General features: G+C 39.9%; 1 protein-coding gene across 1 annotated transcript; it reads left to right on the top strand.

Annotated features, from left to right (window-relative positions):
* Positions 1-1,260: 1,260 nt before the first annotated feature.
* Positions 1,261-22,914, top strand: LOC130598194 (suppressor of tumorigenicity 14 protein-like). Its single transcript, XM_057407397.1, has 17 exons — positions 1,261-1,550; positions 1,873-2,041; positions 2,684-2,808; positions 3,660-3,727; positions 5,093-5,274; positions 5,371-5,409; positions 6,169-6,388; positions 9,064-9,203; positions 10,721-10,818; positions 11,832-11,944; positions 12,835-12,968; positions 16,672-16,779; positions 17,845-17,964; positions 18,602-18,785; positions 19,213-19,484; positions 21,051-21,187; positions 22,617-22,914. The coding sequence occupies exons 1-17, from the start codon at positions 1,470-1,472 to the stop codon at positions 22,773-22,775; spliced, it is 2,349 nt and encodes a 782-aa protein (XP_057263380.1). The 5' UTR covers positions 1,261-1,469; the 3' UTR covers positions 22,776-22,914.
* The last annotated feature ends 861 nt before the right edge of the window (positions 22,915-23,775 follow it).

Here is a 23,775-nt window from a genome sequence, read left to right as displayed (position 1 = left end):
ACGTAGAGGGAGAAGTGTTAGCCATGTCCTCTGAGCTGTGTATGGCCCAATACAGTAGTAACTGTGAGGTAGCAATAGACTGTTAGTACTCTTGCAAATACTACTTTCCCTACCTCTTACCCTCCTCCTCCACAAAGAAAAGCTGTCAGAGAGGGCAGAAAGCGAACTCAATCCTCTAAAAGCTGTAGGGCCTTCATGTTTTAGTTCTGTGGTTAAGCATGGTAAAAAACATTACTCTTACTCCAATTTTCATTTTAATTCAGTGCATGGTTTGGAGTTACAACTCTTTCATTTCCTGCCTTAATTTGTTCATAATCAAGTTCATCCACCTGAGGACTTGAATTCTTTATCTTTAGGCAACCTTAACAAGATGAGTAAACATGGTGATGCCTGTTACTGCAATGATCTTGTCCTCGCCCAATGAAACGGATGCTTCTTCCCTCTGAGAGGTACTGCCATGGAACTGGGTTCTCTGGATGTATATAATGTTAAATAAAGTCCTGATACAATTTTTAGAGATGATGAAAAAGAGTCTTTGTTTCCTCTAGGTACTTTTTCTATGTGATTCTGTTCCATAAAGGAAGGAGCAAACTATCAGTTGGTCAGCATGTTGGGTGTGTGGCGGAGATAGTGTACAGAAATAGAGGACTACAGCAAAGCAATCTCTCTACAGTGTAGTTTGCATTCCTGAGCTGTGAGGATCGCCTTCCAATTGATCCCTTTTGTAGTCTCTGTGTGATCTGTGCTGGGGTTGGTTGGTTTGTTCCCTTTCTGTTTCCCAGGGCTGAGATTTCTCGGACCTGTTTTGTTTCTCCAAGTTTCAATCTTTGTGCACCCGCTCTCTCTCTCAACACGTATGAAATATGTTATTCTCCTGCACACATCCTTGATTTTCCTATTTGCACGTATAAAACATAGAACTTGTTGGTTTGGTAACTTGAAACTGTTTTTTTTAATTTCAAATCAGAAATTTGAATGTGAACTGCTTTGCAATTACATTTATTGTGTGGTACTGGCCTGTGGCTGGAAAATTCAGGTGGTTTGTGGACCTGTGCTTTTCTTCTCGCTCATATATATTTCTGTGGATTCCACCAGGTATTCATTAGAAGTTTCCTCGTTTATCTTGCTCTGGAACTTGTTATCTGTAAATTGCTTGCCTGTCCTTTGCATTCTGTCACAAATTATTTCCTACGCTTGTATTTCTGAAAGAGTAATGGATCTGTTTGGAAATTGAGATCCTACTTAGCCAGTTAGGAAAACAAAGAGTTACAGTGATGGTAACTTCTCCTCCCCACCTTCTTTGATTGCAGATCGGCTGGCTCTGGCTTCAAGCAGTATGGCAAAGGTGAAATGAGAGAAGCCTGGAGTGCATAGTGGAGAGCAGCGCAATATTCTGGGTTATGCTGAAGAGATGAGGTTCATTTAGGGCTCTGTTATTAGGTTAGTCAAAAGGCATTTGTCAAGGCATCATGATACCAGCTTTCCCCTCCAGCCGGGTTTCTGTGTACAGCATACCAGCTCCACACGGCTCTGAGCAGGCTGCAGGGCAGGTAAGAGACACTGCTAGCTAAGCTTTACTGTAGGAACACAGTAAATGATCTCTCTGCCTACTCCGGTGTGTATTCACCTCTGTTCTTCATATGCAAACTGCTCCTAATGAAAGCGATAACAGATTTCCCCTTTGCTTACATAGCTTGAAACGCATGCTGCAAGCAAGCAACAGAGAAATATAGGTTTTAGGTGTGACAGGGCTGATAACATGAAATATATTATCTCAATTTAAACCTCTTTACAAAAACTAAGAAGGTAAATACACTGTATGATAGCTTTTCTTTTGTTATCTTACTGATGCATTCCTGTGTCTTTCTCTAGGAAAGCCTGCATATTTGCTACTGCCCAGCCTACCAAGAAGGCTTGTGTCAGAAGTACTGCTTCTTCAAATGGATGAGGTCCTGTTTCTGGAGAAGATGGCTTCTAGGAATATTACCTATTGTTTTTTTAATACTTACAATAACCATACTAGTCCTGCACTACTCATTCTGTAAGAGTTATTCCCCATCATGGTCTGGGTGGGATGGGTGTTTTTGCGCTGTGTGAATGATTACTATGGAAAAGCTCTGCTTGAAACAGCTAAGCACATAATGCATGTATAAACTACTCGCTTTCCCTTCTCGTTCATGGCTTTGCTAAAGCAACAAAATGCACAATAATTAACAGATGGTAGTTGCACAAGAATAACAAAGGTATGTGTTTTCTCTCTAAACTCTTTTTTTGTCTCTGCTTGTCAATACTGTTGTTGTTGTAACTGTTGTCTTTCCCAGAACACATAGGAATTAAAGATCTTCTGCTCCCTTTTTCCAGACAGAATGGGTAGGTAAATTATGTATGGTCCTTCCCAGGTCTCAACAAACAGCTCTTAAAACTGCATCTCTCAGGAGGAGATAGCTGCAGTAAATGGAAGTTTAGCAATTGGAGCTTCCCGGTAGAAGCACCTGTCTGAACCTGTACCTCAATTCCTTTCCTTGCAACTGACTTAGCACTCTGGCTACTATTGGAAGTTTCTTTGAAGAGCTAATACCTACAGATGCCAAGGACAAACACTTGCTTCTTCAAACCTCTTGTTCTGGAAGTTTTTCCATAATGTTCTTTGCTGTGCTCATCTTTTTATCCCTTTTTTCCTCAGCTCCAGCATTCTCCTTTATTTATATTGGTGGGAGTGTAGAAATTCCTAATGTGACTTACACAAGTGACTTCAATGATCCAAAGTCACAGAAATTCCTCCTGCAAGCAGAAGCGATCCAAAATTATGTAAGTTCCCACATAAATACAGCAATAACTTCAAAAGAGTTAATACAGAATTGGACTGGGAATGAAGAGAATACTCCGTTTAGTCACATAGGGGTTTTAAAGCTAGAATGTGCCTCGATGGTGTACAGTTTTAGGAATGCAGTTGGAGAGCTGGGGCTTTTAATACCTATCCCCTAGGTAATAAAACCTGGGGGGTTTCAAGGTTATGGACAAATCCTCCTTCTTAAAGGAATTTGGAGTGTGTTTGTTTTGGTGTGGGTTTATTTGTGCTGTTGTTTTGGGTTTGTTTTTTAAATATAGCTCCAATTCAGTGTCTAACTTGGTTTTGTTTTCCCTCTACCCCCTGCAACATTTGCTTTCTTGCTTTTCATATGCAACTTCCTATTCATGAGATTAATACTCTTTCTTGGGTCCCTCTGAACAACAATCTTCAACACAAAGCAGTTCTCTGTTAGCCTCTACCTCTCAAAAGAGCTAATCTAGTGTCTCAAAGCTGCTTTGTGCAGAGCCAATACACATTGCTGGTGTCCAGTTTATATGTTAGAAACTTAAAGACTGAAACAGAAATATAAAGGTATCCATAAAGACTTCTTTTTGATGGCTAATTTTCAAGAGCTGTCTCAATGGCCTTGAAACCTTTTGCATCTGAAAAGGTTTTGGTTCTGGTTTTAGTGTAAATGAATGCACATTTCTGATTCATCTGAGACATTTTGTACGAAATACAAGTAGGGCTTGCAATATGAGGGATGAGGAAGGGGAAAGGAGGAAAAAGGCAAATACTTTATAGAATAGGAGATGGTATTGATACTAAAATGTAATGCTTTACGTTTTCTTTTACTATTGCTTAACAGTTTGCAGAAACATATGAATCTTCCTTGTTGGGAAAGTATTACTTGAAGTCTGTAGTGGCTGCTTTCAGGTGGGTCCTGTTCCTGCATATGATATACATTTGAGATATTCTTTTGCAATAGTTTTATCTTTTTTCCATGGATCTTAAATGAGTCTGGAAGAGCACTGCAGATCTCTACAACAGAGAATGAGAAATGCACCCAAGTGTGAGAGCTAAGAGCTATGCTAATGGTGTGAATTCTGAATTGCCCTATAGAATCGGAGAGAAAAGCAACGTCTGATTGACTGCTCCTTGGTTTATAGATTTCTTTGGATTCTTTTATCTGCTTTTCAATTTTGAAATTAGTTTTAAATTACAGTTTCATTTTTGAAATGACAATTCATTTCCTTGACTGCTTGCAGAATCTGGTCTTGCTGTGAAGTTCCTTCTTCACCTCTCAATGCAAAAATCAGGAGCATAATTAGACAGGGCACTCTATTTAAGCTTCTCATGAGAAATACGAGTACACTGAGCAGATGGCTACTACTGTTTTGGTAGCATCCTAAAACTTCTGGAAGTCCAGTCCATAGGCTATTTTAACAGGAGTGTGATGGGCTGTCTTTTTATCATTTAAGTAGTACTTTGCATATGTAGAATCATAGAATAGTCAGGGTTGGAAAGGACCTTAAGATCATCCAGTTCCAACCCCCTGCCATGGGCAGGGACACCTCACACTAAACCATGGCACCCAAGGCTCTGTCCAACCTGGCCTTGAATACCGCCAGGGATGGAGCATTCACAACCTCCCTGGGCAACCCATTCCAGTGCCTCACCACCCTTACAGTAAAGAACTGCTTCCTTATATCCAATCTAAACTTCCCCTGTTTAAGTTTTAACCTGTTACCCCTTGTCCTATCACTACAGTCCCTAATGAAGAGTCCCTCTCCAGCATCCCTATAGCCCTCCCTCAGATACTGGAAGGCTGCTATGAGGTCTCCACACACATACAGATTGTGCACATACAGATTGTCTATTTCAACAAGAATTATGTAAAATGTGCGTATGAGCATAAAACTATCCTGTCATATGTTGCCACAGTCAACGAATATTAAAGAAAAATGTGTCTGCAGCTGTAATATGATCTTAAAAGTGTGTAATTATACATCAAGGATGGAAATATCCAATTCCATAAGAGATATTGTAAGGATTTGCTGCAAGGTGTAGCTTTCAATCTCAGCGTATAACAGTTGAAGCAGTATATTTCCAAAGCATTTCTACTGTATAGAAAAAACAGTTGTTAAACAAGAGAGCTTTTGGCTCCCATGTTCAGCTGCAATTCTCTGCGCAGCAGTTCAACTGGCTATGTATTGTGCAAGCCAAAAATGCAGATCAGTGGAAAGCACGTCCAAGACACTAATTAGAGTCTATTTATAATGCCCTTTTTTCCCTCCACAGCGAAGGAGAGTCTGGGCTTCGAGCTTACTACTGGAATACATTCTGGGCACCAAAGGATGTGGTTGCTTCTTTTCAAAACTTAACCCCAGTGGAACTAAAGAAAATCAGTGCTAAACAAGCAGCTCACGTGTTCAGTTCTTCTGGGGAGGAAGATTTTGATCTTGTTATGATGGAGCTTTTTGGTAACAATGTACCTGTCGTTTAGTACCTGTTCTGTCTATTTTTCTTTCTCCTGCTTGTGTCTTTGGCTTGTGTGGCTGATAGTTATTAAATTTCAGTTTCAGATTCCACAGGATATGATGTGATGCTAAAATCAGGTAATGCTTCTATCCCAACTGGTTTCACTTTGGGGGGAAAAAATCCTGTAACAGAAAAAATGGCAGTGTCCTTGTTATTCTTGTATCTGGAAGGCCTACAAACCAAACCAGACCAGGGATTTCCCTGGCTTGTGTCCTAAATGAAAGCTGGGATGAAAATACCTTCCAGCTTTTGTTCTCATGTTCTGACTGGAATGGTTGAAATTTAATAGTTCCCACTGCATTGCAATGAGGTGTGGCTCCTTTACTTGGCATCTTTTAAAAAGCTAATACAAAATTATACATAACTTATTTGCTTTGTGGCTAGATAATTGTGGTTGTACATAGTCAGTGACCAGTCAAGTACTACAGAGCTTTAATTCACTTTGCCCTATTTATCCATATCAAGCACACATTGAGACTGACTTCATATACTTGCTGCTCTTGTTGCATCCATGCAATGGATGAAGAGAAAATGGCAAAGGAAGCAGTAGGTTTCAAGCAGAGATGTAGCAGCTTCAGCCAAGTACCCTCCTGCTTGCTGAGTGTGTGATGAGCTGCTGGTGGGTTGGACATTGTACTTCCCTGGCCAAAGCAGGAGAAGCTGATGCAGCCTGGTAGGGAAAAGGGGATGGAGTTGCAAAGGTAAGGATAAAAAAAGGTTAAAGTAGTCAAGAAGTGTGGATAGGCAACTTTTGCTGCCTATTCTGAAATTTTACCTAATAATTTCTCTTTCAACTTAACAGTTTTTCAGCCACTGATCTAGCTTCTTTTGTATAGCAGCATCCTTTGACCTGTATGCCAGGCCCGGTAACAACAGGACTCTATCTCTGATGAATCCCAAAAAGTCTTTTTATCAATGGAGGCTGCGAGTTCCTTCTAACTATGTGGTGAGACTTGTAGTTATCACTTTGCATGGTCTCACTCCAGAGAGCTGTGCATCACACCATTTATCAGCGTACGATTTCCTTCTTCCTCTGCAGAACAAGATCATTACAAGGTATGATAGTACAGAGAAAAAATGTTTTATTGAGCTGTACAGAAATTCTCTGAAACTGTAGTGATATCAAATTGATATTAAATGGGCTTCCAAAATGTAAGAATCCAAGTGCAACTTAAAAATCTTGGATAGGGCAATAACAAGATCTTCCGTATTGTCCCTCCTCCCCACAGTGAATTAGGATAATAGAGTATCTTGAGCTCAAAGGCACCCATGAGGATCAAGTCCAAATCCCTAAACCTCACAGATCTACCTACAACTAAACAATATGACTAAGACCATTGTCCAGATGCTCCTTGAACTCTGATAGAGAAGTGACCACTTGCTTGGGAACGCTGTTATGAATTCCTGCAGGGTTTATTCTACATTATGATTAATTTATAAGACTTCTTTTTTCATAATAACTCAAAGAGATACCTTTTTTTCAGTGTTCTATTCCTTTTAGAAAATAATAGACTTGTTTTAAAGCAGTCCAGTCATAGCCAAATCTTTAATGATAACAGGGGTACTGTGTCGATGGCAGGCTCCATCCTCGGAGTCCCTGTGTAGTCCATTAGCATAACTGAGATTAGATGATATTTAACCCTCTGTAGCCACACAGCTCCCATTTTCCAGAGTCAAATCTCTCATATGAACATGTTACCCACCCTGAGTCTGTCTTCATTAACAAAATAAACAGGTTTTAGAACCTGAGATTAGATGTTTTCAAGGGGGATGTTTTTTATAGAGGCTAGCTGAGCATGTGGGTTCAGTCAGGAGTGTTTGAACAGCACTCATTTAGTAGTACCTTAACTTGAGAAGCTAACAGATTTATTTCTCTCCTTATGAAACAAGACAAAAGAGCTTGTCATTGTTGGTGGACTGTCAGAAGGACAGCCATGGAAGTGAACACAGGGTTTGTGTAAGGAGCTAGTCTCAGATTGCAGCATAGCACTGAGAATCCCATTCCTGATGACGGGCTACATCTGCTCTGCTGCTGATTATGGGATTGTTACTGTTGCACATTATAAGGAATGGCTTTGCTTTTTAGGAACCAGAGAAGTAGAGTTGGCTATGTGCATGAAAGCACCTGGAAGCTAGCGAAACCAATTGTGTACAACTTAACTTGTTCAGAGAACATCAAAGCAGTAAGCTATGAGACATAAAGCTCAAGAATGTGCATTGATATCTATCAAAGAACCAGAACAGAATCTGATAATTTAAATTATGTTAAAATCCTAATGGTACTCAAGAAAAGTTAACTTTTTTTGGTTACTTTTGTTGCCACTCTAGTTATGTGTGGTTTTGCATATGCCTATTAAGTTTCTATTTAAGCTACAAACAGCTAGTGACATATTTTGGACAGATGTGGTAGAACTAATATAATTTCCAACATCCATGACAGCCAGAAATTACTGTGTTATAGCCATTATTCCCTGATGTTCAGGTCTAGGATCACACATGGTGACTAAAATGATTCTCACCAGTTGCTGCAACAGAGTTTTTCAGTGACAAATACTAAAGAGTGAACAAGCTGAGATTGTGAGGCGTAGTGTAAAACATCTCATGTCTACAACTCTTCTCATACGTGCTTGCCTTATTATTTGGGTTATACTGTGACAAGAGGTACAGCTACAAGATAAGTCAGGCATTCAGCCGGGTAGCACAGCAAGATGCTCAAAGACTTCAACACGGCAGTGCAGAGGGGACTCAAAGTGTTGATATTGTTAAGGATTTGACAGCTATTATGATAAAAAGTATTTAATAATGTATGTGAAAGAGGCAAATCATAGATCCATTGACTAGTGCCTCACATGAAATGGGAGCAGGGAATGGCCAGCTAAAGCCAAAAATGACTACTTTCAGTTTTTTTAATGCTGTCACTCTGGATCTTGGTGGTGTCAAATAATAAGCCTGCGATGGAAATACTCTGCTATGGTGAGATCTAAACTTGATTACTTTCATTTGTTATGCATAGGAAAAGAGAAAACTTAGATTTTTTTTTTTCACACAGATTTGTAAGTTTAAGAGGAATCAAAAAACACTGTGGATTTCAAACTGGAATAAATACACAGGTGAATTTAAAGATGCAAGAAAGAGCATCTGAGATTACAAATGGTAGCTAGTTTTCAAGGTTCGTGATATAAATTAACTCCTTATGATTCAAACAAAAGAAGAAGGATAAGAAGAAGTAGTTGCCATGCATGGGGCTTCACATCTTGCACAGCTTTTGTGATGTGAAACCAAGCTGAAAGTTAATGGACTGTAAATGCTTTGGGCTTGTTATCTATTGCATAGATAGTGCTCAGCACTGCTGCACTGCCACTTGTTGCCTTTGCAGTGCTACCAGCTGCTTCTCAGTGTCTCTATCACTGCTGAAGTAACATAATCTGGCACTGCCTTTCTGGTGCTTCTGCAGGTCAGAAAATTCCAGGGCACCTGTTAGGCAAGAGTGTCGGTGATGCTCATCCAGGGTGACGAAGGCTTAGTGCTGGGAAACTAATGTCTTGTGTGCTACCAATTGGGTGCAATACTAATAGGGAAGTGGTAGCCAGTGGAATGCTTCTGAAAGAACAGATGACCAGATGAGTGTTACTTCTGCCCCCTTTCTCAGCAAGGATGACTGGAATGTGGGAAATGTTTTCTTTTGGTTTTCTTTGATTGGGGTTTTTGATGCCATTTTTGGGATATTTCAGATGGTGTGGACCTGGGGCCTGGACTCCTCCTATTATACGTTTAACTTCGTCGAGTAATGTAATGTTGCTTACCTTTTCACTGGACCAAAGAGAAGAAAGCAGCATTTTAAAAGCTCACTTTCAAGCTATTCCTAAAATCAGTAAGTGATTAATGGAAACAAGCATCTGATGTAAGCACGCTTATCCCTTTTGTCACCTCTAAAATCAAAACTAAGTTCATACAGCCTGGGTGTATTTGGGGAGATGGGTTGATGGCATGTAAGTCATGGAATTATCATTCTCATCCACTGAAAGAATGTCCAGACATTACTCTTAGTACACGGTAACACTGAGCAATGACAGCAGAGCAGCCAGCCACATAGCACTACAGGCATTATATATCTGGGCAAAGCTAGATAGCCACTGTGACAGAGCAGCATTTGCATCAGTTTTGGCAATCCATCCCCAGCTTAGGGATGTGTCTTTAATGAAAAAGGAAAACAAGAGCAAGTCTCTAATATGTCTTTGATCCCTTTCTGAAAGCCCTGTTCAGTGTAGTTAACTGTATATGTACAGTGTATATCTGCAGTTATGAAAAGTGTATTCAAGACACAAGCAGTATATTCTAAGCCTATGGAGTAATATGAATTTTGCAGGAGATCCTTGTGATCAGTGAAGTGTTTTGAGCAACAATAAATTGTTAATTTATAGGAGAAATATTTTTAAATCATTAATTTATTTTTTTTTTAAATGTTAATTTAAATTGCTTAAATTTAAATTGCTAATTTATAGGATAAAAAACGATTGCTAATAACTGTTAATGTTACAGGAGATATAAGAGCTTTTTTAAGGGAAAACTTAGCCACAGGTCCAAGTGAAAGAGTTTTAACTCGTGGAACAAATTATAGTGGATAAGCTTCTCCAAAGCTTATACATTTTGGCTTCTGTCTCTGGTTAGGCAAATACTTATCCCATGCACCTTACAAGTTAAAGTTGTTTCACTCTTCTGAGGATGGGCATTCCAAAGGATGTGTAGCCTGGAATTTGCCACAAAACTTGGCTGTTTTCAAAGTTGTCTTCTTTTCTGTTATATTCATGTTTGCATTTACTCTGTTACCTAAAGGGAAGTAAAGGCACTAAAGACTGGTTATGCAAGAGAGATCCTGATAGAAAATAAAACCTCAGAGGCATTGTTCAAATGTGGCATGAATTTTCAGACTGAGAACTGACACACACAACGCCCTGGTTCATAGGGAATGAACCAGAGGTTTCACTTCGGGCTGATTGCTTTGTAATGCTTGAAAAAGTCAATGAGGAAGGTCAGAAGTCAGTTGGAAGGAGGAGGTCTGTTGTGTCCACATTTCGTTGCTGTTTCCACCTACCATGAAAGAAGGGGAGTTTAGAAAAAAAACCCAAAACCAAGACTTTCAGTCAGGGTTGTTTTGTATTTAGCCTTTATGGTAATTTGATCCAAAAATAGGAGAAATTCAGTATGACGGGGAAGTGAAGTTACATGATTTTCTGTTAACACAGGCAAAATATGATATTAATACCATAACATTGTCACAACTGCTGCTTCTGTTTCTGTACGAAGAGGAGGTCCTAGCGGGTGAAGTAGGCTCTGCACTTTAGTCCAGTTGAGATAACTGCGTTTCTTGCTGATGTATTTCTCTCCCAGTATGTGGTGGTCATTATAGTTCCTGGAATGGGACGCTGAGTTCCCCTTATTACCCAAGTTACTACCCACCAAATATTGACTGCAGCTGGATCATCAGAGTAAGTGATGAGAAATCTTCTAGTGATGACTTTGCTTTATGTGATGTAAAACTGGGAGAAACGGCTTTTGTTGTGGGTGAAATAGAGGGAAAAGATGCTAAGACAACTGCACCTGACTTCTTAGGCACCCATTTTTTTTCCTGTCTGACCTACAAGTGCCAGTTATGGGAAGGAGTCATTGCCAGCTTCCAAAAGCTTGAGTTTTCATAACAGAAACTAAGTGATGGGTAAGATGACAACTCCTAGCAGCCAGAGAAAATCGCTAATAATCAGGGCTTTGCTTCTATGTCAGAAAGAAGAAGGAGAAGGTCATTTAAATCATGCCTCATACGATGGATACCACACTGCATTTCCCTGAAGTCTGCAGAAACAGGACTTCTCTGACTCATATATTCAGCTCTGGCTTTCCAGAAAGCCCTTTGGCTGGACTTAGAAACTGCTCATGATTTCCACCAGCTTCCTGGTGTGTTGATCTGTTGCTCCATTAAGCGTTTAACTGCCTTTTTTGACTTTCCCTGGAAAAGGATGCTCATCATGTCTATGAGTTGGTAAAAGTCTCTACCTTTCATCTGCTCAATGAAAACTGGTAGCAGTTTGTAGCATAAAACTCTCACCTATATGCAGGAAAAGGAAGAAAAAGGCTTTCTAAAGCAAAGAGGTCATAGCAAAGAGGTCACTGAATGGCCAGCTGCCATAGACACCTTTAATCTCTTATTTAAGCTACTGGAGCACACAGCAGTACAAACACAGCACGAACCCCAAATACTGTGCTTTGCGCTGATTGCAGGAAGACTTACACACTTCTATCTGGCACAGTCTGGCCAAAGAATTTGGGTCTAAAAGGATTTCTATACATGTTTAAAATAGTGTTTTGGTTCTTCAAAGGTGATTTACATAATAAAAATGAAGTATTTTTAATCTGATAATAATCAAAATAGGATTTACCATCTTAGAAGCACAGGTCTTTAAATTTTTGGATGCATGTGTCAGGATATTCGTCCTTTGATTTTTAGGCACCATTGCCTGGCTACAAGCTCTCCTTAAAAATCCTCATAATACAAATTCAAGAGAAGTCTCCAGGGTCCAGTAAATGTGATAAAGACTGGTTAGAAATTGATGGGGTTAGGTGAGTAAATACACTATTTTCTGACATATTAATTTGCACTTCAATGTTGAGCAACATACTGTACTTCAGCAAAAGATGTCTTGCCACTTCCAGTGCAGGAAAATAAATGTCAATAAAAATTGGGTGCTTCCACTGAATTTCAGCAGAAGAATGCTCTTAATCCTGCCCTAATACTGATAATTTGCCATTATGTTCATTTAAGCATCCTGCTTTTTCTACAGTGTTAGGCACTCACTTGGTTGATCCCCTTAAGAGCAATGACATAGAAAACTGGGATTTTATGCAGTTGCAGTTGAAGTGTAAATTCCTGGCAGTGGTTTTGATGTTGGGGAAGAGCTTGTGGCATCTGAAGTTTCATTTTCTATGCTACTTACTCTTCGGTGATCATATTCTTTTCTGTAAATAAGATGAATTGCAATGTGTGTGCTTAGAACAAGAAAGCCCCGTGCCTCCCAAAAACAAAAACAGCAAACACCAAACCTCAAAAAAACAGTATCCAGAGTATAGTGAAACCAGCATCAGCACTTGGATTGGGCTGTATGATTCCATATTCTATTACTGGATTTGTAGCCTTTTGGCTTGCAAACCTAAAGGGGAAATCTGAGCTCAAGCATGCTTCAAAGTGGTTTGTGTTTCTAAGGCAGACTCTGACATGGGTTATCTTGCTGTGTTTGTTTCAAAGTCTACTAGTCCCAGAAAAGTTGTGGAGTGGAAGACATTTGTAAGGAGGCTTTCTAGTACTTCTGTTGTGATGTTTTAACGCTAAAAGATAGCTGATCTTTCTTATTTTAAAGCTTTTGGCGTCGGTACCCTTCATTAAAAGGAGAGGTAGCTGGATGGTAATGGTCTGTTCGGTTAGAAACTGATTACTCTCACTTTTGCCTTGCTAGATACTGCAAAGCTCTTCCTGAAAGCAACAGAAACAGAGAATACGGTTACTCTGTCGCAATCAACTTCCATTCTGACGAGCTAGTCACCCACAGAGGGTTTTACATTGAATACAAAGCCTTCAGTCACGCAGACCGTGAGTAAGCATATACTTCATTTTTTAAGGAGCAACCTTCGAGAAACCTTGTCAAACCAACCACATACAAATCAACCTGCCTTTTCTCCTTAACCTAAGCGCAACAGATCAATGTTTGAAATGTTACGATGTATCTGATTGAACAAATAAATGCACAAAATTAGGTAAAAGATGCTTTTAGATGTTAGCACCCATTTTCTAACTTTTCACACCACTTCTGTATAATGGGAAGTAAAATTTCCCAGTTTCTCTGGATCTAATTATTTGTCACTTTGCCAAAGTCTTAAAATAGCCAAGCTGCACCATGAAAAGAGCACAGCAGAGAGCCTCTAAGCATGACTCTTGTGCCAACAGGAGTTAACAATGAATAATTAATCTTCGTTTTAAAATCACAACTCGGCATGCTTTGGGTGAGCTTCTAGGTTTAGACAAATTAAGTTTCCACTGAGAGTCAATGAGGACCCCTTGCTAGCAGGTATTGCAGGAATACGATTGGGTTTCTTACACCCCTTTCCTGACTCCCCAGTCTCTGCACTTTTGGGTAAGTGTTAGGTTTTTTTGGGCGCTTCTAGAAGGTGGAAGAGGGATTTTCATACACATATTTGTGATATTTCTTAGAAAAGATGCATCTGCAATGTATTATTTGCAAATACCTTCTCTTTCCTTTACCCAGTTGATATCCATTGCTGTTTGCCCTAGTGGACATCTAAGTAGCTAAAGTTCTCTGTGATTTCAAGAGATCAGTTCAGTTTGTGAAACCTCTTCAGATGCTCAGCTTGTCTGAGTATAGTTCTGAGTATTGTTGCTGACTTGGAAATATTTATGTATTAAGGTCCCTGGACTAGATTCTTGCTTCATGTACTCAGTCATTCTATAGGCTTCATATTTTCAGGGGTTTCCTTTTCTACCAACTTGTGTCTCTTTCTAATGGAAAAAGTTAAAAACAATGCTGTGTTCTATTGTTACTGTGCTTACTGCCTCAAAACCAGCTCAGAGATGAGTGAAAGCCTAAAAGTACCTTGGTTTTTTTTTTTGTTGTTTTGTTCGTTTGGTTTTGGGGGGCTTTTTTAACAGAGAGAATCCCCAGTCTTTATTACACTTTGTGTGCTCTGCTCCATTTCTACAACTGAGCCAGCGATGAGGTGACACAGAGCCGTGTAGTTCACCTTTAGCCACAAGGTTAAGGACCTGTATTAAGACCCATCAGGAGGTGCAGACTAGTCGTGATGTGTCAGTATGAAGTTGATACTGAGAGAGCAGGATGTATTGAGAGTGCTGGTCTTCCATTATAGCCTTGCCTGTAGCAATAGTAAGGGGCAGGGGGGATGGAATTTTCTCCCACATCTTTAGTACCTGCGGTCACCCACCACCTCGGATGAGACTTTTCCATTGTTGAAAGCCTACCAAAACACAGTTATTAGAAACCACAGGCACTGCTCTGAGTTCAACTGGGAAGCAAATGCCAGCCGTTGGTTGAGTAACTTCAGAGAATGCTGAAAAGAACATTGGAGAGACTCCAGCTTTGAGCTAGTGCTGGTTGTGTAGTGTGTGCTTTCCTCCCACCAGCATCACATGCAAGGCAGTGAGGAGGGCTAAATGACTCCAGATTGGAACTGATTAAATAAAAGTGGGACAAATGTGTTTAGAGCTTCAATGTGATTCAGCTGTTAATTTGTTTGTGGTGCTGGAGGGGAAATATTTAAAGTTAGATTGACCTGGGCATAAAAAAAGAGTATTTTTGGTTACTTTTTCTCTCACAGTTCTTATTTTTAGACATGCCAAGAAAAACAAAAAAGAAAGAAAAGTGGAAGAAAATATTTTTTATATATTGCAAAGAGATACCTTTGCATTAATATCAGTTGTTAATTACTGAAAGTGCAATGAATTCTTGGTGAAAGGCTGCTTCATAATAGAACTGCTAGATTTGAGATGTGTCTGATAAAGCATTTGCTCGCATCAGACATGAAGATGAAGTGTAGTAGCACAGAGGTGAATTCTACAGCACTTTAATATCAGGAAATTTGTATTGCTAGTATTACACAGGGTGCCTTGTTTTGACTTCCAGCATCGTTAATCTCCCCCCCAAGCCCTTAGACGCTCTTGTGTAACATACATTACCTTGACATATTGAAGAGGTGTTCACCATCAGTAGTAACTATATATCTGTGCTGAATCACTTAGAATCAGGCAATGAATGTGAATTTCATTTTCTAAGTCCATTTAGGTGAGTATTGATTCGTTTAACTCGGATTGCTTGATAAAAATCGTTGGTAGATAAGGCCAAGTAGGATAGGATTTCCTGTTTTTCATTCAATTTAGGTTAAAAATGACACCTAGCTTTGTTTTTTTTAATAGCCATTTTAATATTTCTCCATGGTACAGTTCTGTGTTAATGCATTTAGACTGCAACAGCATTTCTAGTGCCATTAGTTTCTTACTTTTCTGGCTTGTCCTTAGGTGTGAGGATAGAACGTGCATTCTTTCAAGCAGTCAGTCTTACAGCTGGAAAGGCTGCTCAGATGGTAGTGATGGATTAGACTGTGGTAGGGCAACTATTTCATGTTTGTGTCCTCCTGTAAACAGCTTCCTCCATGAAGCTTTGAGACTGCTGAAATGATCTCTAAAATATCGGCAGCTATCTTTAAGATCACATGAAGGATGTGGTGAAGATCTAAAAGGCTGCAGAAGAGGCTGAGTAATGTGTTTGAAGAGTGGGAGAACAGAATAAAACAGGCAGGCGATTTTACACTGATCTTTACAAGTTAAGCTTCCAAAACCAAATAAAGCAACAAGTAGTCAAAGTAAACTATTTGTAATCAGTGAAATAGATGTTAAAAACCAGCATGAAGGTTTTAACTTCATTTTGGTTCTCTGCTGTGGCAAGATAAATAGAGCAGAAGTTGTACTTTGGTGCTGCTTTGTGTGACAAACTTATCAGTAAGTAAAGGAAGCATTGTGAGAAAAAAACAGACAAAGCTGCTTCCAGAGCATGATTGCCAATGACTCCACCAAAACGGAAGGGTATTATTGCTGTCATTCTGCCAGTGTCTGTTCTGTGTATTTTTTTGTTAGTGATCTAAGTGATAGATTGAAGAAGATTCTTGTGAAATAGGCAAAGTGCCACATCATAGAAAGAGGGATGTATTTAAACAGCTGATCCTGACAAGCTGGAGAATGTGCATGGAGAAAACTATATTCCACTCAATAAAGACAAGAAATGAGCTTAGGTGATCAAATACACATGTGGATTCCCTAAGTTGCTTTTTCAGCTGAAAAATGGGGGTGACAGTAGCTCAAAAGCAGATTTGAAAGTCAGAATTACACAATTTTCTGTGCTTTGTGTTTGTTTGGTGTTTTGTCGCTTGGGCTTGTTGGGGTTTTAAGTGCCACAGTTGATCTTCCCAGTCACCAGTGAGAAGGCTTCAGCTGAAGTATTATATCCAGACTGCCCTGAACACCAAAGATAGGGAACAATGAAGAGCAGCCAGAAAGATTGACTGGAAAGTAATCCATGGTCAGAGAGAGCAGCACAAGTGAAGTAATGCAATAAGTCTCTGTCACTGGAGGCTACCAAAACCAAGGTAGACTAGTGTTTGGCAGAGATGGCACAGCAACATCAAGGTGACCTCTGGTAGGCAGTGTAGCATATGGCTGCTAGCCAGCTATTGGGGTTATAAAGCATTTATAGACCTTTCTTCTTCAGGTTGTAATCCAGAACGGTTGAACTGTGGTGATGGGAAGTGCAAGCACCAGTACAAGACTTGTAAAGATGATGACAGCTGTGGGGAGGACAGCGATGAAAACAACTGCTGTAAGTATACATTTTTAGCTATTTTCCAAAAGATGGTGGAAAGCAGAAGCAGGAATATATTTATTTTAATGGATTAATGTAGTAGTTCTATGTATCTTTTTCACAGCATGAAGTACAAGTTTCATAATAATGGAAAATATCCCCAGCAGAGTATAACTACTTAGGAAAGTCTAGACAAGAAGTTAATGAAGCAAAACCCAAGCTAACAGTGATTTTAATTAGCTGACCTAACTACAGTGTGCTGGTGATTCTCTTAGAAGAGCACTTTCTCTGAGCAACAGCCAGATCAATACCAAATAATGTAAGGGAGAGAGGCATCATAGCTTTGGGACTTCTGCCCTTTGCTGCATGTATGGTCTCTTTCACTGTAGATCCACCATGGTTACAGACATCGCTGGTACTACTAATGTCTCCCTAGTGACTTGTTGCATTTTGTCTTTGTAATTCTTGCCTTGACTTGAATCCTTGAGTTAGCCAGGGGCATGTCCTTGTTTGTTGGAAAAGCAAATAAATCCACTGTTCATGGGTCATTGTAAACAAGTGACAATGAGAATGACAGTAACGGAAGCCTATTGCTGAGATCTGTCAGGATTCCCTGTGAAACTGTGATAATCCTTAGCCAAAAAACTTATTGGAAGCAGGTATAAAGCTCCTCCACAATTTTCTCAACTTTTACTTAATAATAAAAAGGTTGACTTCTAGATGACATCCGCTGTGAAGCTTCATGATTTGTAATGCCAGTAGGGCTGGTGAAGCTAAAACAAGCCTAGCTTGGTTGGTTTAGAGTTAAGTAACATGGAAATGAGAACAGCAGAAAGCTCCTTTGTCTTCTTCCCTATGAACATTGGAGACCAAAATTAGCTTGGCTGTTAATCAAACTGGTACATTCCTCCTCTCCGCCATCTATAGAGGGACCAGTTTATACCAGTACAGACTATGACTTCAAGCAGACTGGAATATGTAGCTTTGAGCAACTTTTATCGCATAGGTTGAAAATACAAGTTTATTTTAATCACTTGAAGCCGTGGCTCCAAACATGACACTGTCTTCTCCAAATTATTTCAGCCTATGAAAGCTGCTCCCCTTACTCATACAAATGCCTCAATGGAAAATGCTTGCTGAAGCCAAATCCTGAGTGTGATGGGAGAAGAGACTGTGCTGATGGATCTGATGAAATGAACTGCGGTGTGGTAACATTTGTTTAAAAATGAATGACTTTGGGAAACTGAGTCAGGAATGTGTGCTGTGGGCAAGCATTATTGGACTAAGACTCTATTAAATCAAATATGAATTAAAGAAATTAATCTCCTGCTAACATCTCTATGAAAGTGCCTGCCTTGAACTTTGCACTCTTTCATTTTAAATCCACTGATCCAGTCTGTCTATGATGACTTATTTGAAGCAATGCACTCTTCCAGGGTAAGCTGGTAGGTCTTAGCGCTTGGGTTTTGCTGAATGAAATGCAGTCAAGGAGCTGTACTCTTTGTACGTACTCTTGTGTAAGGAGGGAGAAGATATGAGACTTTATTCAAACCAGATTTTGGAACAACCCAGCTTAGAACTGTGCTGAAATATCTTTTTGAGTTACTAACCTCTTCAAAAAGCTGAAAGGGAATATAGATAATAACGGGTTTATCAATGGCCTGCTTATTCAATGAAACTGTGCAAGCACACTTAACTCTTTTACTGATTGCACAGCAAGAAAATACTTCTTATTTCCTAACAGCTTTGAGGAGTATGGATAAAAATTCATGTATTAAGCATAATAAAGTGAAATGCCCTTGTGTTCTTTGTGATGATTTTATTAAATTATCTCCATTAGCTTGTGGAAGACCCCAGCTGATGAAAAGCAGAATTGTTGGAGGTGAAGACGCAGGATCTGGAAAGTGGCCTTGGCAAGCAAGTTTGCACGTGGGAGCGCATGGCCATGTGTGTGGTGCATCTCTTATTTCCAATAGGTGGCTCCTATCTGCTGCCCATTGCTTCCTGGATTCTGATTCTGTGAGGTATGAGGAAGTTATACTGTCATAGGGTTAGGATGAACACCATAAGGCAGGGATTTTCTCACTAAAAGCTATGGTCTTTCCCCGAAGAAAAGAACTATTTATTGATAAGTGGAGTGTTAAACTTGCCGGTGTTCTGTTTGGGTAGTGTAAATTGAAGACTTACTTTCTCATTGTGTCAAGGAGTCAGCTTTTCTGCCTCCTAAAGCATAGTGCCTTGCAAGGAATAGGTCTTATAGCTCCAGGAAAACAGTATTTTCAAAATAGTAAGTAAAAATGTTTCTTAATAGTTTAGGAGATGGACACTATCATTCTACTCGCTCCATTTGGTTTTGTTGAGTTCCATTAAATACTGAAAAGCAGATAAAAGGGAGTGAAGTGACGCCACATTACTTTGTAATGGGACATTCTAAAAACATTCTCTTTACAGATACTCCATTCCTTCGGGATGGAGAGCGTATATGGGCTTACGTACTGTTACTGAAAAGAGCAGTCGTGTGGCTATGAGATCAATCAAAAGGATTGTTGTCCACCCACAGTATGACCACTCTACCTCAGACTATGACATTGCCCTGCTTGAAATGGAGACTCCTGTATTCTTCAGTGAGCTGGTACAGCCCATTTGTTTACCCAGCACCTCTAGAGTATTTGTTTATGGAACTGTCTGCTATGTAACTGGCTGGGGAGCCATAAAAGAAAATAGTATGTTCCTTTCCTGGATTTACTTCTTGCAAGTTTGGCTTCGTGTTAAACTCTAGCAATGAAATACTTAAAGTTGTAACACAAATGCCTTTGGTTTACTTAGTAGGTCTATAAAAAGCTAGAAAATGGCCCCTTAGCTGCAGTCTGTCAGTTCTAAATGTCTGCTTGGGTGGCAGGTGATAGATGACTATTGTTAAGTATTCAGGAGTCACAGGCAATTGAAAACCAAATGACCATAGGTCTGCAAAAATGTGCTTATTTTGATGTTCATGGCTCATTTTATCTAGTGAATGGTTCATAAGCAACCTTACAGGTAAAGAAAACGGTGATTTGCAATTATTATAGAGAAAGAAATTGCTTCTGAGACTGCGTTTGACGATATGAGGACATGAACAGCAATAATTGCAGAAGTATTGTGTAAGATCTTTTTGTTTTGTCTTAACCAAAGGCAATTTAATGTATGCCCCATGAAGAGTTTTGCCTCTGTGCAGCTTGGAGCAGCAGGCTGCAGTGGAGAGGCAGGAAAAAAAGCAAGCAGTTGGAGAGGGGAGGTGGGGGATCCCACAGGATCTTGGCCCTGTTTCAGCATTTAACAGGAGCCAGCTTTGGAATCTGGGCTTAGCTTCTCAGAATCGCAGTGGCCCCCACAATTGTGCTGAGACCTAGGTCCTTGTGTTTGATCAGAAGCCATTTGCTATGGTAATTCTGGCTTTCTTAACACACCTTTTTAAAATAATAACATTAAATCTAGATAATAAAGTAAAAGCATAATGAAATACGAATGGTTTTACAATTGATGTCTTCTTACAATAACTTCCTTTTCAACAAATGTAAGTAATACTTAAAAGTCAGTACAATGGCATGTGAAAAAACCTGCGTATTTTTCTATCTTACCCATTTCATTCCCAACCCATCATCAGAGATGAATAAGCAAACAAGCCAAAGCCCAGTGCTTCCTCTGACCATTCAGGTATTGAAAGGTTATGTTCGCCATTAGCCAGAACATTACTGAGGATACTCAACTGAGGACATCAAGACTATAGTACAGAATTAAGCTCTTAAAATCACTTGTGAGTTACAAATTTAGTGCTTCAAAATTATTTATTGTTCCCATCTCAGCTTCATTCCTCAGCTCCTTCCACAGAAGTGAGAGGATAGAAAAGAGCATAGGAATGTCATTTAGTAGGACTTGGGCAATGTTCGGAAAACAACCATAGTGTAAATAACAACAGAAAGCTTTGGGCATAGTTTGAAATAGCATTCAAAACCAGTCGCACTCCGTGGAGTCTTATAACTTGCATGGCTCTTTTACTACTTTCTGACAAAACAAGCTCGTAAGGATAAGGACTAAGGAAATGGAAAGGTGATGGATGGAGAGCCTCTGTCTAGACAACAGCTTTGAAAAGCGGAGGGCGGGCAGCAATTGAAGGGAGGGGGGAATTACTCTTCTGTCATCAGCTGGGTAGATTTTGAGTTTGGAGTTATTCTCTGTTGTTTGAGGTGCTATCTCTGTTAGCAATCTCTATCTCCATAACCTCTGCAATACTATTGGTATTTTTTTAATAGGTCATCTTGCCAAAACACTGCAAGAAGCTCGAGTGAGGATAATCAACCAAAGTGTCTGCAACAAGCTGTATGATAATCCTATCACATCACGTATGCTGTGTGCTGGAAATCTTAATGGTGGTGTTGATGCATGCCAGGTAATCTAGAACTTGTCAAAACCCCACAAAAGAATATTTGCTCTCATTGGAAAACTGTTCAAAGCTGTGGGCTGTTGGCAGTTTGTTGTTCAGGGGCATTATTCATTAGTAGTAAAGTGAGATGTCTTGAGTGTGTGTGGTTAACTTAACATGGCAGTTGAAGGGTATCCAAAATAAGGAAGGAAATTTGACATAAATATCAAGTACCTTTCATCTTTAGAGGATGCAATACTCAGAGTGAGAAATAAAACTTTTACTCTTTCAGACTCTGTTTTCTCATCACTCTAGGCTGTTCTTTCATCTTGGCTCCTCTGTTTTTAGGATCCTCCCTCTCTCCACCAGCATACAGCCCCTTCACTCCTTCCTAACTAGCTGTGTAATTGGCCAGACTGCATAGCCTGCTGTCTCAAGTCACTTTGAGATCAGCCTCTTGGGTTATCACAATTGGCAGTATGACAGCAGCCTGAGATTGGGGAAGAACTGCTGTGGCTCTTTTCTTATTTCTTGATAATTTTGTTTGGTTTGGTGATGAAGGCTTTCTGATGTTACCCTTTTTCATGGTACATGGCTTTCTTCTGACCCCTTCCACGGTTTAGCTCCAAGCAAACCCCAGCAACACCCCAGGGTCAACTTGGAGGCTGAGGAGTGCCTTGTATGCATCCGAAACAGCTGCAGAGACGAGCTGTGCTCATAAGTGCTCAGAGTTCTGTGGAGTGGTGTGTTTACAGGACGCATACAAGGTTAACACAGCGAAGGGCACAAAGCATTGTGAGCCCAAATGCAGCTTGACCCTGTGAACTGAGCTAAATGGCCATTTTTACTTTCCTACATTGCTCTACAGGGCTGCGTGCTCCCTTTGAGAAGCCAGTTTTTATTTGCACGTTCCTTGGTCTTTGTTCCTTCCTCTTATCTATGCATGTGGACACAGTCTTGATTATGAAACCGCTGAGAATACTTGATTGTGCCCGGGTTTGCTTTATTTCATTTGGTTGGGTGCGTGTGGTATCTTTCTGTTCCTATTTAACACACAGTATAAGAGTTCTGCCTTCAACCTAAAGGTGAACAGTCTATGGTCAAACGGTAGCAGAATTCCTGCTTTCCCTCCCTGTTGTCTCCTCTCCCCATTCAACCTGTCATCAGGCACCTTAAGAACCCTGGAATGAGACATTAGCAATGAGTCTTTGTAAGAACTACTTCTTGCCATTGTTTTATATCCATGAAGGTGCTACTTCCGTAAGGTAAAACAAATTAAAGGAATTTGACATCTAGCTGGGTACACTCTATCCAGAAATAAGGTTCTAATATTAAATTTGGAATTGAGAAAGAGGGGCAGGAATTTACTGTCTTTGAATAACCTAACCTTTGTTACAGTTCTCTCTGTGTGTGTGTATGTGTGCATGCACTAATGGTTGGACTCCCTTCATTTCAGGGAGATTCTGGAGGTCCCTTGGCCTGCACAGGAAAGGGAAATAGATGGTACCTTGCTGGTATTGTGAGCTGGGGTGAAGGATGTGCTCGACGCAATCGGCCTGGTGTATACACTAAGGTGACAGCACTTTATGACTGGATTCGTCAGAATACAAACTGATGTGCCAAGGAGAAAATGCAGATCATCTCCCATATGAAAGCTGCTTCCTAAAGCAGTCTGTCACACTGATGATAGAACATGAAATGCCACTGGCTGTTTCTTCATGAAAGAATGTGCACTTTCTTAATGAAGAAACTATAATGTGCTGTTCACTGCTCGGATTCAGAGCAACTTCAGATTCCTTATGGATTTTTCTTTTTTATCCCCAGCAGCAGACACAGCACAACCATAAAAACAACATAAAATGTATTAAGACCTGCCACAAAATACAGCCAAATCTCTCTTTTGTGAATCTTCTCCCCTTTTCCCATCTCCTTTGCTGCCTATATATCCATGTTTCCACGTACACGTATGTAGATATTCATGGCCACATCCCATATATACTCAACTCATATATGACCTTAGTAGTGTAACAGGATTCTAAACATAAATTGTTATTTCATATTTCTTGAAAATACAAATACTATAATCAGTATAGTGTGAAAAGCTGAGATTAACTAATCCTCTAGTTATGCTACCACTGCATGACTCTACCTTCTGGCCTGTTAACTCTCATGCTTTCCTAAAAACACCAAATATATATCTCACAAATGTTAGGATGTAAGAAATTTTCAATCAAGAACTGGAAGAGCATCATTTGGGTGCATTTTGGGTGGCATGGTTTAGAGGGAGGTGTCCCTGCCCGTGGCAGGGGGATTGGAACTGGATGATCTTAAGGTCCTTTCCAACCCTACCTATTCTATGATTCTATTTAGGTTTTTTGTGATGATGTTGAAATAAGAGGAGAGAAATACTCAGTTTTAATTAATTAAACAAAAGGAAACTTCAGTTCTTTTTGACATTACCTTTACCATTCAAACATAGTTGTAGGGTCTGATGTTTGCAGTGTGTTACAAGTGTATTTCTGCAGCTCTGTCTCCTGCATGCTTTGTGAACGTTTAGCATGCTTCTGATGGGTTCACACTGATTCTCCTGATGTCCTTGATCTGCAGCAAGCAGA

The sequence above is a fragment of the Pezoporus wallicus genome, unplaced genomic scaffold, assembly GCF_028554395.1.
Source record: "Pezoporus wallicus isolate ANWC-B61680 ecotype Strahan unplaced genomic scaffold, APGP_CSIRO_Pwel_v1 contig_13817, whole genome shotgun sequence".
Lineage (NCBI taxonomy): Eukaryota > Metazoa > Chordata > Aves > Psittaciformes > Psittacidae > Pezoporus > Pezoporus wallicus.
This window is presented reverse-complemented; position numbering and strand designations above follow the sequence as displayed.